General features: G+C 45.3%; 1 protein-coding gene across 2 annotated transcripts in view; it reads left to right on the forward strand.

The window, feature by feature from the left end:
* The window catches only part of LOC146440768 (uncharacterized), a 37,959-nt gene that overhangs the window by 16,755 nt on the left and 8,349 nt on the right, over positions 1 to 12,855 (forward strand). For both annotated transcript variants that reach the window (XR_014849660.1, XM_085050249.1), the window contains one exon: positions 11,782 to 11,894. Coding sequence is in view for 1 of the 2 variants with exons in the window: in XM_085050249.1 (XP_084906375.1) it covers positions 11,782 to 11,894 (113 nt within the window). In the remaining variant the exon portion in view is untranslated. The remainder of the gene's footprint in view (positions 1 to 11,781; positions 11,895 to 12,855) is intronic.

Below are 12,855 nucleotides of genomic sequence, written 5' to 3' on the forward strand. Positions count from 1 at the left end.
AACATTTTTAATCTCTTTCACAGTGGTCAGCCCACAAATTCCAATAGCTTTCATGGTTTTTGTTACCATGATAAACCTGATCTGCCTAAGAACCTTTTGCTGATTCTTCATGGATCAGTTAGGTCAGTTCTCACAGTGAAGGTGCTTGAACTGTAGTGTTACCATTTCAAATCATTTTCTAACTTCTCTCTGAAAATAGAAGAAAAATAAGAATACAATAGTAGAGACCTCTTATAAAATCTTCCTAGAGGAGTCCGAGGATACTCACCATTGGTCTCAATGGAGCTTTCACACATCTTTGAAAGGAATTCATTAGGCTGGAAAAGCTGGCTAGAAACCAGTCTTCCTATAATGTCTTCCATAATTTGCTCCAAGGGACACATTTATAGTCACTCAGCCTTTTTTATAGATCTTGTGCAAGATGAAGGGCTGGGTCACAATTGCAAGACTTTAATGAATAGATGTTTGTTACATGCCACAACCCAAATAATTTTTCAAGCATCTCAGCACTGCACAGTCTTTTCAGTCTGGACTTCCCCAAGGATATGGGATAGGATGATAGCTGCAGCCTCTGGAATCACAGGGAGGTAGTGACTGGGTTTGTTCCTTCTTCCACACTCACCTATTGAGGTGCAGAGGGAAAACATCCAGCAACTGCAATTTCCACTCTGGATTTTGTTCCCCAAAGATTTGAAGATTTCAGTTATTTATTTTTATTCATACTAATTTCTCTACAGGCTTATATGGATACAGATTACAATAGGAAGGCTCCTCCAATTAACAAAACTTTACTGAAATTTTTAATATCTATCAGTCATGGCCAGATCCCAGGATAACATTCTGCTTTTCAAAGAGTCCTGAAATCTTATTCCTGAAGTCTGTTTAATTTTGTGAGGATTGTCTGTCATCTCCATTCCACCAAATGCTGCCATTTGGGGGTGTGAATTTCATAGGAGTTTTGAATAGGGTGACCTTTGATTACTAAATACAAATTTAGTCACAAACTTATCTGAAGGAAGCCCAAATTAAGAAGTAGCTCCCTTCCTAATTCTCTTTATCTTTCTGAGAAAACTGGGCACATGGGCACTGGACTTTTTTGCTGGACATTTGCCACCTGGCCACAAACACTGGAAGTCATGTCTTAGCATGGTAAACCAAGTAGGTGTTGCACAAAGAAACACTGAATGCATTTGTATATTGCACCAGAACCAGCCTTGAGTCACCATATTGATATACAAAGGATCAGATAGTAAACTTTTCATTAGCAGCCAGGAATTTCTTTTGAAAATTATTCCTTTTTTGACATCCCTACATATGGGCTGAAGGATGCTGGTACTGTTCTCCTTCTATCAAAATAGGATATAATGTGTGACTGTGTTCTAGAAAAGTGTTACCTTTTTTAACAGATTTATAATTTTTTAATGTCAGACCACCACAGAGCTTTCAAGCGATAGCTGCTGGCCAAAATTACATTAGGGAAGTGCACGTTATGCTCCATTTCCCTCAAGGAAGGGGAGGTAAACATAGGCAATCTGGACTGGGAGGGCCAGAGCAGAGGTAAGGAAGCAGCCAGCTCCCCTGGCTCTTACTGTGCTCTTCCTGGGGCTGCTGCTGGATTGATCCATGGCAGCTTCAAAGAAAGACAACAGAGCCTTTCCTGGAATTATCAGTCCCTTGCTTTCATGCCTGTATCCATATTTAAGGAAAAAGTTGTGTTGCTGAAGAGCAGTACCTGGGCCTCAGCTTTCCAGGGCAGCTGCTGGGCTCTGTGCAGACAGAGAGAGGCTTCTTCTGCCCAGGGCTCTCAGCAGGAGTGTTGGCTTGGGCACCGAGCCATGCTCACACAGCCCCGTGGCTCCTGCACAGGGCCTGGCACGAGTCCCCTTGGCTGGGAGTAGGGGCAGGGTGAGCTCACATCTGTCTGCACCTGTCTGTGCTGACAGAGTTAAAAATGGGGGCGGAAAAAGAAACAGGAGCAGAGCTGAAGGAGCACCTCTGAATCCACCTTGCGCTGGCAGCCGGAGTGCTCCAAGCTGGGGCTGCTGGGCTGCATGCTGCCTCTGGAAGAGAGACAGGGAGAGGCTCTGGAGCCTGCTGCTTCCACACTGCCTGCAGGAACTCAGCAGGAACAGCAGCTCTTGCAGAGTTTCTGCAGGCAGCCCATACACCCATTTCTTCCCAAAATGTCAATACAAAAGTAACAATACAAAATACCAAAGGAGGGATATTGTGTTCTGCTGGATGGCAGCTACTCTGAGAAATGGGAAACACAGTGGGATTTTTGCCTCCTGAAGGAGAGATGGAGACAATATTTGTGTGGGGAGGAAACAATATTTGTAGTGAATTAGCACTGCTGACAGACATACCTGGTACACAGGGCTGGTGGAGGCTGTTCTTTCCATCTGCAGGGGAAAGCAGCGCACTGTAAAGCTAAGTGGCATTTTGAAATTCTTTTAAAATCTGTGCAGCACAACCTGAAACTGTTATTAACCAGTTAGTGACAGTGCTGCTAATTGCAAGTTACCTTAGACCAGGGAAACTTGGTTAAGGAACTGAGCTCAGGAGAAACGACCACCTGGTTTAGGCCCCCATTAGTCATCGCTGAAATTAGGAGACAACTCCAGCGGGACAAGGCAGGTCACCTTGGTTAGGTATTTGGGCTTCACATGCAGAGAGTGAGTCCAAAAGGCAGTCTGCTTTGCTGGGGAATGGAGGTGTTGGGGGGATGCAGACAGTGCTAAATGTTGTGTTTGCCTTCACTCCCCTCCTTTCTCCTCCCTGAATTCCCAGCACTCGCCTCAGGACTGCCCTGGATCCCTCTGGGATCTAGTCCCTCAAGGAACTTCTGCTGGGCACCAAGCTGACCTGGGCCCACTCTTTATTAACAGCCAGTGGCACTGGGCTGAGCAGAGCCTGCAGTGCCCTTTTCCTGCTTCCCGTGGGGTGCCCAGTCTGATGTGAAAGAAATGGGCAGAGATTTCACCTCATCACTGTTTCTGTTAGCATTTCTCAGTGCTTTCTGAGTGAGCCCTTCTGGTGATCTTCCAAGTTCTTTGTAGGATCTGGCCTAATTCTGGATTGCAGGAGAGTTTGGGCTGGGAGACTGACCAGGGCCCCTCAGGGATGAGGCAATGATGGTGGTTAGACAGTGCTCTCTTTGGCACTTCTGGAACTCAGGTGTCTAAATTCTGTCCAAATCCCAAGGTTAAGGAGCAGGGATGAACCCTGACTATCATTCTAAAAAAGCACTCATTACATAAATTGCTCTCCTGCCCACAGACAGCCGCATTGTTTGGGTCAGTGGCAGAAGGAAGCAGGGTCAGGTGTTTCTTTTGTGCTCAGTGAAATGATATCTGTGAGCCCGAGGAGCTGGAAGGGATATCTGAGGTCACTGGGTTCAGCCCTTCACTACTGCAGACAAACATGATGTAATCCCTTTCATTACATGGGCAAACTTCCATTCTAAAAGTAGTTTTGCTTGTTTTCCTTTCTTTTCTCTACTTGCTTTGCTCTCCTGTCCTCCTGCAGTGAAATTATGCCCAAACTTACATTTAGTTTTTCTAGTTTAGTTTCTTCCCAGCTAGTTCTCCTGTTATACTCCTACATCTAACCCTTGTCTCCACATTTTTTGGTATTCTGGTGAGTGGAAATGGAAGATGATGAAATCCACAAGAAGCGAGTTCAGCATCTCTATTTGTGCATATTAACTACTCAGCCCACTAGTGCTTGATTAGACAATTCTGAGATACAGGCAAATGATAATTACTTTGGTCACAATACATTTAACTGAACATCTGAAGTATCCATTAAAAGGAAAACCCTTCTAGAACAAGAACTTTTATTTTATTAAACAATTTAGAATTTAGTCATATGGCTCTTGAAGATACTTATAGCTGAATTAAAAAGTAGTTTATTTCACTTAGTGTCACTTTACATTTTACCAGTTGGAAGATCTGCAAAGTGTTTCACAAGGCAGAGATAAGTCCCCTGGAACCTTCCAATTCCATCTGAAAACCCTGAGCTCCTTTGCTCTCCCTTTGTCTTAGCACATTTCAGCCACCAGCAATGTCCCTGTCAGCCAGAGCCCCCACCAGCAATCTGGCATCTCTTTGCTCTTCATCTCTGTCACATCAGACTTGGGAGATGGTTTGAAGCCAGTTTTGTAATGGAGGTGGAACAGAAAAGCAAAGGCTTGGGAGCAAAATGATGAGGGTAGAAAAATGTTCTCTTAAGTGTGCGCAGGTGACTGTGGTTAAAAGGAAGTGTGAACATTTGCTGGCTTGCCCAGCACAACAGAACACTGCAAGCCACCTTCCCTTGTGATACATTCGTGGCAATTTTATTCTGAATTTCTTTCCAAGTAATATTTTAAACTTGTTTTCTGATCAATTTAACACATTGGTCCCTGGGACATTCTGCTCAGTGCCTGTAGGGCTGCTTGTTCTTCCCATCCATGCTCAAATCTTGGCTCTCCCCATCAATTAAAAAATAAAAGGACTTGGATGGGTGTAATCAGCACTATGGATATTGATTCACAATAATACAGGACCAGTTGGAATTTGTATCTGTGCACTATCAGCATGTATTGACTCACAATCATGTGAAGCCAGTTTGAATTTAAATATATGCATCACCAGCACTGCATGTATTGGTTCACAAATACAGAACCAATTTGCAAATACATACATAGCCCCAAGTGGCACATGGCCATTTGGCTGTCTCAACTCATAGTTTTTGCAGAGTGGTCTCCTCTTTAGCCCAGTTCTCTGAGCGGTTCCAGTTACACACAGGCCTGGATGCACCAACTGCCTCTGTCAGACCTTTTTCCCTCTCCAAGGCTTGGCTGCCAGTGCTCCAGGCCAGCTCAGATGTGGTGTGGCTGCAGCCTGGGAGCAGACTGCTGGGAAAAGAGAATGTGGGAGGAGCTGGGAGAAGCCCCATTGGCAGCTGACCCCTTCTCTCAGGAGCTGCCATGCTCCAGCTCCCACCCCAGGTCCATGCCCAAGTAATGCTGCAGCTCCATCTGAGCCTGGCCTCATCCCTCATTGACCCTCACCTTGCTGGATTGTGGAGCAGCCTCATCCCACATCCATGGTGCTCCCTGACCCTGTGCACAGGGTGGTTCATTTGCCTGAAGCCCAGAGATGTGCTCCCCTTGCCTGTTTTGGGGCAGGGAAGGCACAGGCACATCTCCCTGATATTCAGGATGAGCAGTACTGGGCCCTGTTCCTGAGCAGGCACCTGAGTGCTGTGGTCATGTATCTTTCTATAAATAATTACTTCACTTCATCACTCGCAGCCTCTTTTCATCACCTCTTTTCCCTCAGAATGATGACTGTTTTGGGATGGAAGGCTTTTTTCCTCTCTAGCTGGACCAAGGCCATTCAATGGAGTGAGCAGCAGGAGGTACTGAAAGAGAGATACTGTTAGCACTGTTTCCACATGCCCAAAGACTGATCTTTATGCAGCTGAGACTACAAGGGATATCCCTTAAAATAAAGGCCAGCTTATTACCCATCTTCTCCAACTCCTGTGGAACTAAATATCCTGAAGTTGAGAGAAGCTGCTGCACAAAGCGTCTTTATAGCTCTCAGTGTGCCTTCTTTGCTGGCTCCAGCTGCCCCTACACTCTGTTTTTCCTCAGTCTTTTCTTCAATATTTTTTCCAGTTGACTTAGTTATTACAGTACATGGACCAGACTGAGGAAAATACACTGAAGGTTGGAGCTGGCAGAGCAGGGAGAGCAGCGAGGGAAGTGCTTTTGCCATCCCATGACATCACCCGTGCGTTAATTGGTCGCATTCCCGCGGATGGGAGGCACTGGCCAGTGTCCTTGGGCTCACTTCCGTGATACAGAACAGAGACACTGCCTGTCTCCTGCCAGCCTCTTTCATTGCCAGCCTTCTGGCAAAACTCAGGACATTTATAAAAACAGTACAGTACTTTATTTAGCCTCTAGTGAGAAAAAGTCACTTCACAGCTCCAGTTTAGGCACAAGGCACTCACAAGCAGATTAAAAAGAATATATCCTTTACATAAAAACATTTCAAATGAATACGTGAAAGTTGATTTGTATTCCAGATGACCTCGCAAACCAGGAGATTGAGCTGTGCCTTTTATCTCCAGAGAAATGTGTTCAAATCCTGATTAGCCCATAGAGGAAATTCCATTTAATGGTGTAATTTTGGTGGGCTGAAAAGCTGTTCCCTGCCTAGAACCACCATCTATTATGGTGTGATTGGCAGTCTGTGTTCAAGACAGAACAAGAACTTCACCTCATCTCTACTCCTATTACTTCAGCCTGCCATGAGCTTGCAGTACCCAACCCTCAGCTCCCACAGAGCCTGAGAAAAGAGGGGATTTGTGGCATAAACAGTCCCCACAGCTGTGCCCAGGCAGGGCAGAGCCTGCCTGCGGCTACTGGGGGCCATGGTGGGGCCAGGAGAATGGAGAGGTGGCACAGGGGAGCCTGAGAAAACAAGGAAGCTGTTGGAGGGAAGTTTCAATGGTAGGAGATGGAAACTAGGTGAGAAGAAGAAAAAAAGGAATGAGAATGGACAGGGAAAGGATGCATGGATAAGCAAAGGGTGGGATGAAGGTATGCCCAGAGCTGAAGGCAATAAAGCAGAATAGGTTTAACTCTATCTAAAGAGCAGAAGGAAAAATCAGCTGTGGGAGGGAGTCCCACAGGGTCGTGATGTCACTGAATGTTCTCACTGTGGCTGGTGGTCCTGGTATAGAAATGCCCTTAGGCCTCACAGGATTGTTGTTTTCCCAAGTTTACATACCTCAGAGCATAAAACACTGTTTTTGCAGGGAGCAAAAAGTCTGCAAGACATCAGCAGCCAGCTCAGGCCTCCATCATATCTTTGCAGAAGCCACAGATTAAGCAAAGACAGGCTCATCTCCAGTCTAATCAGTGCAATATTTCCACATTGTCTGGCTGTATTTCTCCTGTCAGTGGGAAAAGCCCACCTAGGGTCCTGCCAGGTGTTCTCTGTAGGCAGAGCAAGTGGAGGAAAGCAACAAGAACTTTCTCTGTGACACTGGTGAGCCTTATGACCCCATTCGGTGTAGGGCTGTGAGAAGACACAAAACTGTCACTCCCATGTGGTGCAGGAGTGGATGAGGACCTAGAGGTGATGGCTATGAAAGTATTGCTGCCACACCAGGATAGCATTTCAGCCAGACCTTGCTGTTCTCTCTGTCCTTTTATAACCACCTCGGGTGTGAGAACAAGGGATGTGCTTACAGCAGACCTGTTTGGGGTGGTCTTACTCGAGACAACAAAGTCTAAATTTAGAAGGACATTGATAATGAGGAAAAATGTTATAAAGTCAGCCTGATGATGAAGTGCAAGCTACAGCACTGGGGGAGGAGAAATACAAAAAGAGGATTTCCCAGCTGGGCAACAGCATCAGGAGGGACTGAGGGTGCAGAGGGGACAAAAGGCTGAGGATAAGGACAATATCAGGTTTCCTTTCCTGGCTGCAGTTCTTCCAGCAGCGAAAGCCGCTGTCCATAACCCTGTTGCTCATCATCTCCTCCCACTTCAAATTTCAGCTTTTTCATGCCTGTTTATCCTCATCCTCACCTGGGCCTGATGAACTGGTGATCAGGAAAGTGCTGTTATTTGAATTATTGCCTCTAACCTGGACCATTCACCCAGCTTGTGTTCGGAGCGATGCCCCGGCAGTTACACTGCTGACCTGGGAGGGGGAGAGCCTGCAGCTGAGGGGTGGTGATAAGCAGCTGGAGTGGGTGAAAAGAAATAAACTTTTCACCCAGCTCAGCTGCAGGCAGAACAGGATGTGTGACTGCAACCTAAGACATAGGAGATAATTATTCTACTCCACTTGGCACCGGTGAGGCCTCAGCTGGAATAGAGTGTCCAGTTTTGGGTACTGTGCTGTAAAGAAAAATGTAGACAAACTGGAGAGAATCCAGGAGAGAGACACTAGAAATATCAGAGGCATAGAAGGAACAACCTAGGAGGAAATGTTGAAAGGATTGTTTGTTTAGTCTGGGAACAGCAGAGTCTAAAGAAGAGCTGTGATAAAAATCTTGCAATATGTTAAAGTTTATTGTAAGGAGGATGGTGATAAATCTTTCCCCATGCTCTTTGGGGAATAGGAAAAGAAGAAACCAGCTTTATTTGCAGCTAATAAAATTTAGGTTTGACATTAAGAAAAACTTTCTAGATAAGAGGGTGATGCAGTAAAGCCAGGCAGGGACTGCATGGGTCTTGTTAAAATTCACAAGGGTGTTTTATTTTAATAATGAGCATCGGAAGAATAAAGATGTTTCTTGTTTAAATAATGCTTCTGGGCTAATGCCTGGGACTGGGTTTGCACACATCGAGAGTCCAACCATGTGGATGCACTTGCAAGGAATAGCTCTTGGCCTGCAAGCTCCAGGGCATACACTCTTCTTCATGAGCAGCATGTGCAAACCCCAGCACCTTGTGGCTGATCTCTTTTTGAGGGATTTCTACATATCCCTGCAATACAAATAAGCCATCATGGAATACAAGGATCTGAATAAAATTTTACAAATGCAGGAATAACCTTTCTCTTATTATTTCATTTCAGGTCCCATTGTATTTTTTTTCCTTGCAGGTTCATATGCTGTCTCTCTAATCCCTTGTTTGTAGATTTGCTGTGTGTGCACAGCCAGAGATATATCCCTGATTGCTGTTAATCCTTTGAGTGTTTTTACATTATACAGCATATGTCCAGGGAAAGTTCTGTCGTATGCTTTAATGATACTCCCTGATCCTCCAGCGACACTCCTGGAAACAGAAAATCACACCATCCTGTTTCCATCCCAGGGTGTTCTCAGGCTGTGAATTGGGTTTTTTCTTCCACATCACAGAAGCAAAGAACTTCTGAATATTTTCAGAAGTTTCAGCCTGACGTGTTTGCAAACCTAGAAGAGAAATGGAAGGTTGGTCTAGAGGCTGTGTGTGGAGGTAGGAAGTCAGCACACAAAGGCCCCACACTGTGTCTTTGTGTCTTTGGTCTTGCCTATGACCTTGGAAGGGGTCAAAATCCATGGCTGGAGCTGGTCAATTTTTTTTTTTTTGAGGCTTATGAGGCTTATGATAGTATGTGTGTTTTTCTCATGAAATAAACTGTACCAGAGAATAAATATATTTGCTGCTTTGAGGGTTGTGAGGCACTGGAACAGCTTGCCCAAAGAAGTTGTTGATGCCCCATTTCTGCAAGTATTCAGAAATTCATGTTCAGTTCATGGCCAGGCTGGATGTGGCTTGGAGCCCCTGGAAAGTGTCCCTGACCATGGTAGGGGATTTGGAATGAGGTGATCTTTCGGGTTCCTCCCAGTCCAAACCTTTCTATGATTCTAACATTAATTGGTTTGGATTTTAAGTGTAACTTCAGGAATGAATGCTTTGGATTTTCTGTTGCAGAGTTTTACTTTAGTTGCAAAATCTGTCAGACGTGTTTTACTTCAAATTCCCAGTATATGTGCTTAACCTTCATTCCACCTTGAGGTAATTTATCTGTAAATGAACACTAATCAAGAAACCTGAAGTCATGTGGGATGCTTCTAATATTTTGAAGATAAGTAATATTAAGCCTAAATCACATTTAAAGAGGATATTAATGAAAGTAGTAGAGCAGGACAAATCAGTAAAACAGAACAGCCAGTCGAACTGGGTTGTAGTTGCTTTGCTTTCCACAAAAGCACAAAGCACCCATGGGGTATTAATTACCATATTAATTAATATTTTTTACAGTTCTTTGCAGAAGATATGTGTCTACAGCATCTGTTGTGCATAAGGAAGAAGCGGTCAGTCTTGCCTATTAAACTGGGAAAGGAAGCCATATGTCAGAACCTCCTCTGCTGAGGGGTTGCTGGGTCACAGGAGAACTCCTTGGGATGGTTTGAGTCTGCAGCTCCATGGTGAGACTTCCAGCCCCTAACTCTTGGCACTTCTGCAGGGGATTAGGATAACTGTGCTCCCAGGTCTTCCTGTCAGAGCTGCGGCAACATGAAAGGTTTACTGGGATAGAAAGAGAAGACAGGAAAGGGTTGGAGGGAGGAGAGGGAGGACTCATCATCCTTGATGTAGATATTGAACAGCTGGACTTCAAAGACTCTGTTAGTCACCCCAGGCTCCACATACAGTCAGTGGAAAGGAAAAGGAACTCAAAGATATTTGTCTCCTTTCAGGACAGGAAATGCCTGTTTCCCTGCTGCCTATAGAAGACATGTAGGTACCTGGATACTGGTGAAGTTAGCTGAGGTGACCTTGCATGGCCTATTGGTTATGACACTCTCCTGGGAGGAGAGATGCTGAGCTCTGGTCTCTGCTTCAGGGACTTCTCATGGAGTTTGTGCAGATTACAGATCACATAGACACAAGCATTAGTAAATGCAGTGTCCCTTCTTCCTCCAGCCAAGGAGAGTGCATTATCCCAGGGGCTAATGCATTATCCCAGGGGCTGAGGTACTGCTTAAGAAAGTGGGAGATGCATGTTTGAATGTCCTTTTACAGGAGAAGGAACTCGGTCCATGTGCTGCTTCCTGGAGAGTGCTTTGACCATTAGGCATCTGGAAGTGGGAACCACCTCCAGTGCAGCCCCTGCTCTGCGAGGCAGCAGCAGCTGCCCTTACCTTCTGCAAGGAGGAAGACCTGCCAGGAGGTCTTGCCATGACCCAGCAGCCTGGACAGACTGGTTGCTTCAGGGGGTTTATGCTGAAGAGCAATTTCAGAGCCCCAGTGGACTTGGAAGTGAGCTGGGTGCTCAACTTTCAGGCTTGTCAGGCCTGAGGCTCTACCTAGGGAGGAGCATAAGACGTCACAGTTAAAAAAATTGGCTCTTCACTGTCTGTACCTGACATCTGGGCAGAGCAAACCTGACATTGCTCACATGGGTATCAAACCCAGCTCCTGTTGGATTTCCCTGGGTTTCTGGCAGCCCTTGGACAATCCATGGTGGATCATGGGGATGAGGCAGCAGCTGAAGGGCTCTGGGTGACAGCTGCTCCAGGGCACTGCTGTTTTTCCCAAGCCTTGCAGCACACCCCAGTAAAAGCCTTGCAGGCAGAAGGCTGTGCTGCAGACCAGTGGGAGGGAGAGCAGGAGGAGGAACGACACAACACATTACAGCCAGCGAAGAGAAAAGGATTCTGCATCAGGGATTATGTAACTTTTGACATGTCCTACATATCACAATCCAGTACCAGAGAGCTCACACTGTGCCCTGCCACGTTAGCAGGGCTCACTGGAGACAGTCACTGGTAAATGACATTCTCGTCCTGTCAGAGCTTCTCCAATTTCATGTCTACTACATCCTTTCAGGGCAGCTCCTTGGATCCCACGTGCTGTGTGGCACCAGGCTGGAGCTGCATGTTGCCCATGTCTGTGCCTGGGCAGTGCCAGGGAAAGCTGCTCTTATCTCCTACTTCAGCTCCCTGCAGAAGGTGAGAGGCTTATGGATGAGCCCTTCACCCCACTGCAGACCAGCACCCATTAGGACAAGGTCTGCATTTAACTGCACCTCAGGAGTAGGAATCCTCATTTGGGAAGCAAAATCCTTTGGCACTGTAACCAGACCAAACCCATCCCTGCTGGCTTAATGGCCCCTGATGGCTTTTCCACATTTCACATGGGACTGAGCTCTCAAATGCATTTTACAAACTTGACCAACTCCCTCCAATGCCTGCTGGTATTCTTTTTCCCACTGATATTTTGCTTATTCCAAATGAACTTCACACCTTGATTTGTTTTTCTTTATTTTTTTTTTCTTTCAGCAGAGAAATGGGCAAGTGAAAGTGCATCACATGTACAGTCTGGGAAGAGCACAGAGGCAGCCAGGCAGCCATTGCAGGGGTTTGGCACCTTGCTCAGGAATGAGCACATGCAGGTAGAATGTTATTCTGCTGCTCCTGCTGAGCGCTCAGCAGTTCAGTCTCTGCTGAATCCCAAAGTCGAGCAAAAAGCAGCTGGTTAAGCTGGAATTTGAAAATCAGTCATAAGATAAACAGGTTGCAACATTAAGCACTCTCCAAGGGAAAAGCAGTGTGCAGCATATGTTCTTACTTTGGAAGATATTTAAAAAAAGAAACAACTTTAATGGACTCTTCACTGGCTTATGGTAGTGGAGCTGTTAATTAATTAAATAACTATATGTGAATGGCATCCATTGGGAAAGAGCCTTGCAGCTTCCAGATGCCAGTTATTGGCCCCATTACGGGCCTAAAACTATTACAGTAAATCATTACATGCTCCAAGATGAACTGGCACACGATTGCTGAAGAAGGATAGAGCTATTCTCACTTGTGCCATTTTGTGCCACTTTTTATCTAGTGAGATTAATTAGTACTTTTAGAAGTGCAAGTCAGAGCTATAAAATATTAAAGGATATTCCATCAATGGAGAGGAGACCTGCTTAAGCAGGGCTTTTAAAACTTTTGGATGTTCACAGATAGATAGGAGCTGGAAGAGATAATTAACAACATCTGATTTTGATTTTTTTTTAAGGAAGGTCAGATTTATAGCTAGTGGGACTGCATGAAACCTCCTTTGTGTGCTATGGAAATACTCAGAGGAGGACATTAAAGTTTATCACAGAAGTTCAGGTGCCAGGTAAGCAAACAGTTTCTCAGGCCAAAACCAATCATTTAAGGCAGTTATTCCAAACAGAAAATCAACCAGAAAGTATTAAATAACCTTTTAGCCTGAATCCCCTGCTGGGAGGGGAACATTTTCTGACATTGGATGGCAGCCTAGAATCTATGATCTGGCCTAGAAATGGCTTTTTTTTCTTCTTTTTTTTTAATTAACAAGCTATAAATTTTCACCCCAAATGACCACTATGGACCTTT

The sequence above is a fragment of the Lichenostomus cassidix genome, chromosome 2 (genome assembly GCF_008360975.1).
Source record: "Lichenostomus cassidix isolate B80296 chromosome 2, HeHo_3.0, whole genome shotgun sequence".
Classification (NCBI taxonomy): domain Eukaryota; kingdom Metazoa; phylum Chordata; class Aves; order Passeriformes; family Meliphagidae; genus Lichenostomus; species Lichenostomus cassidix.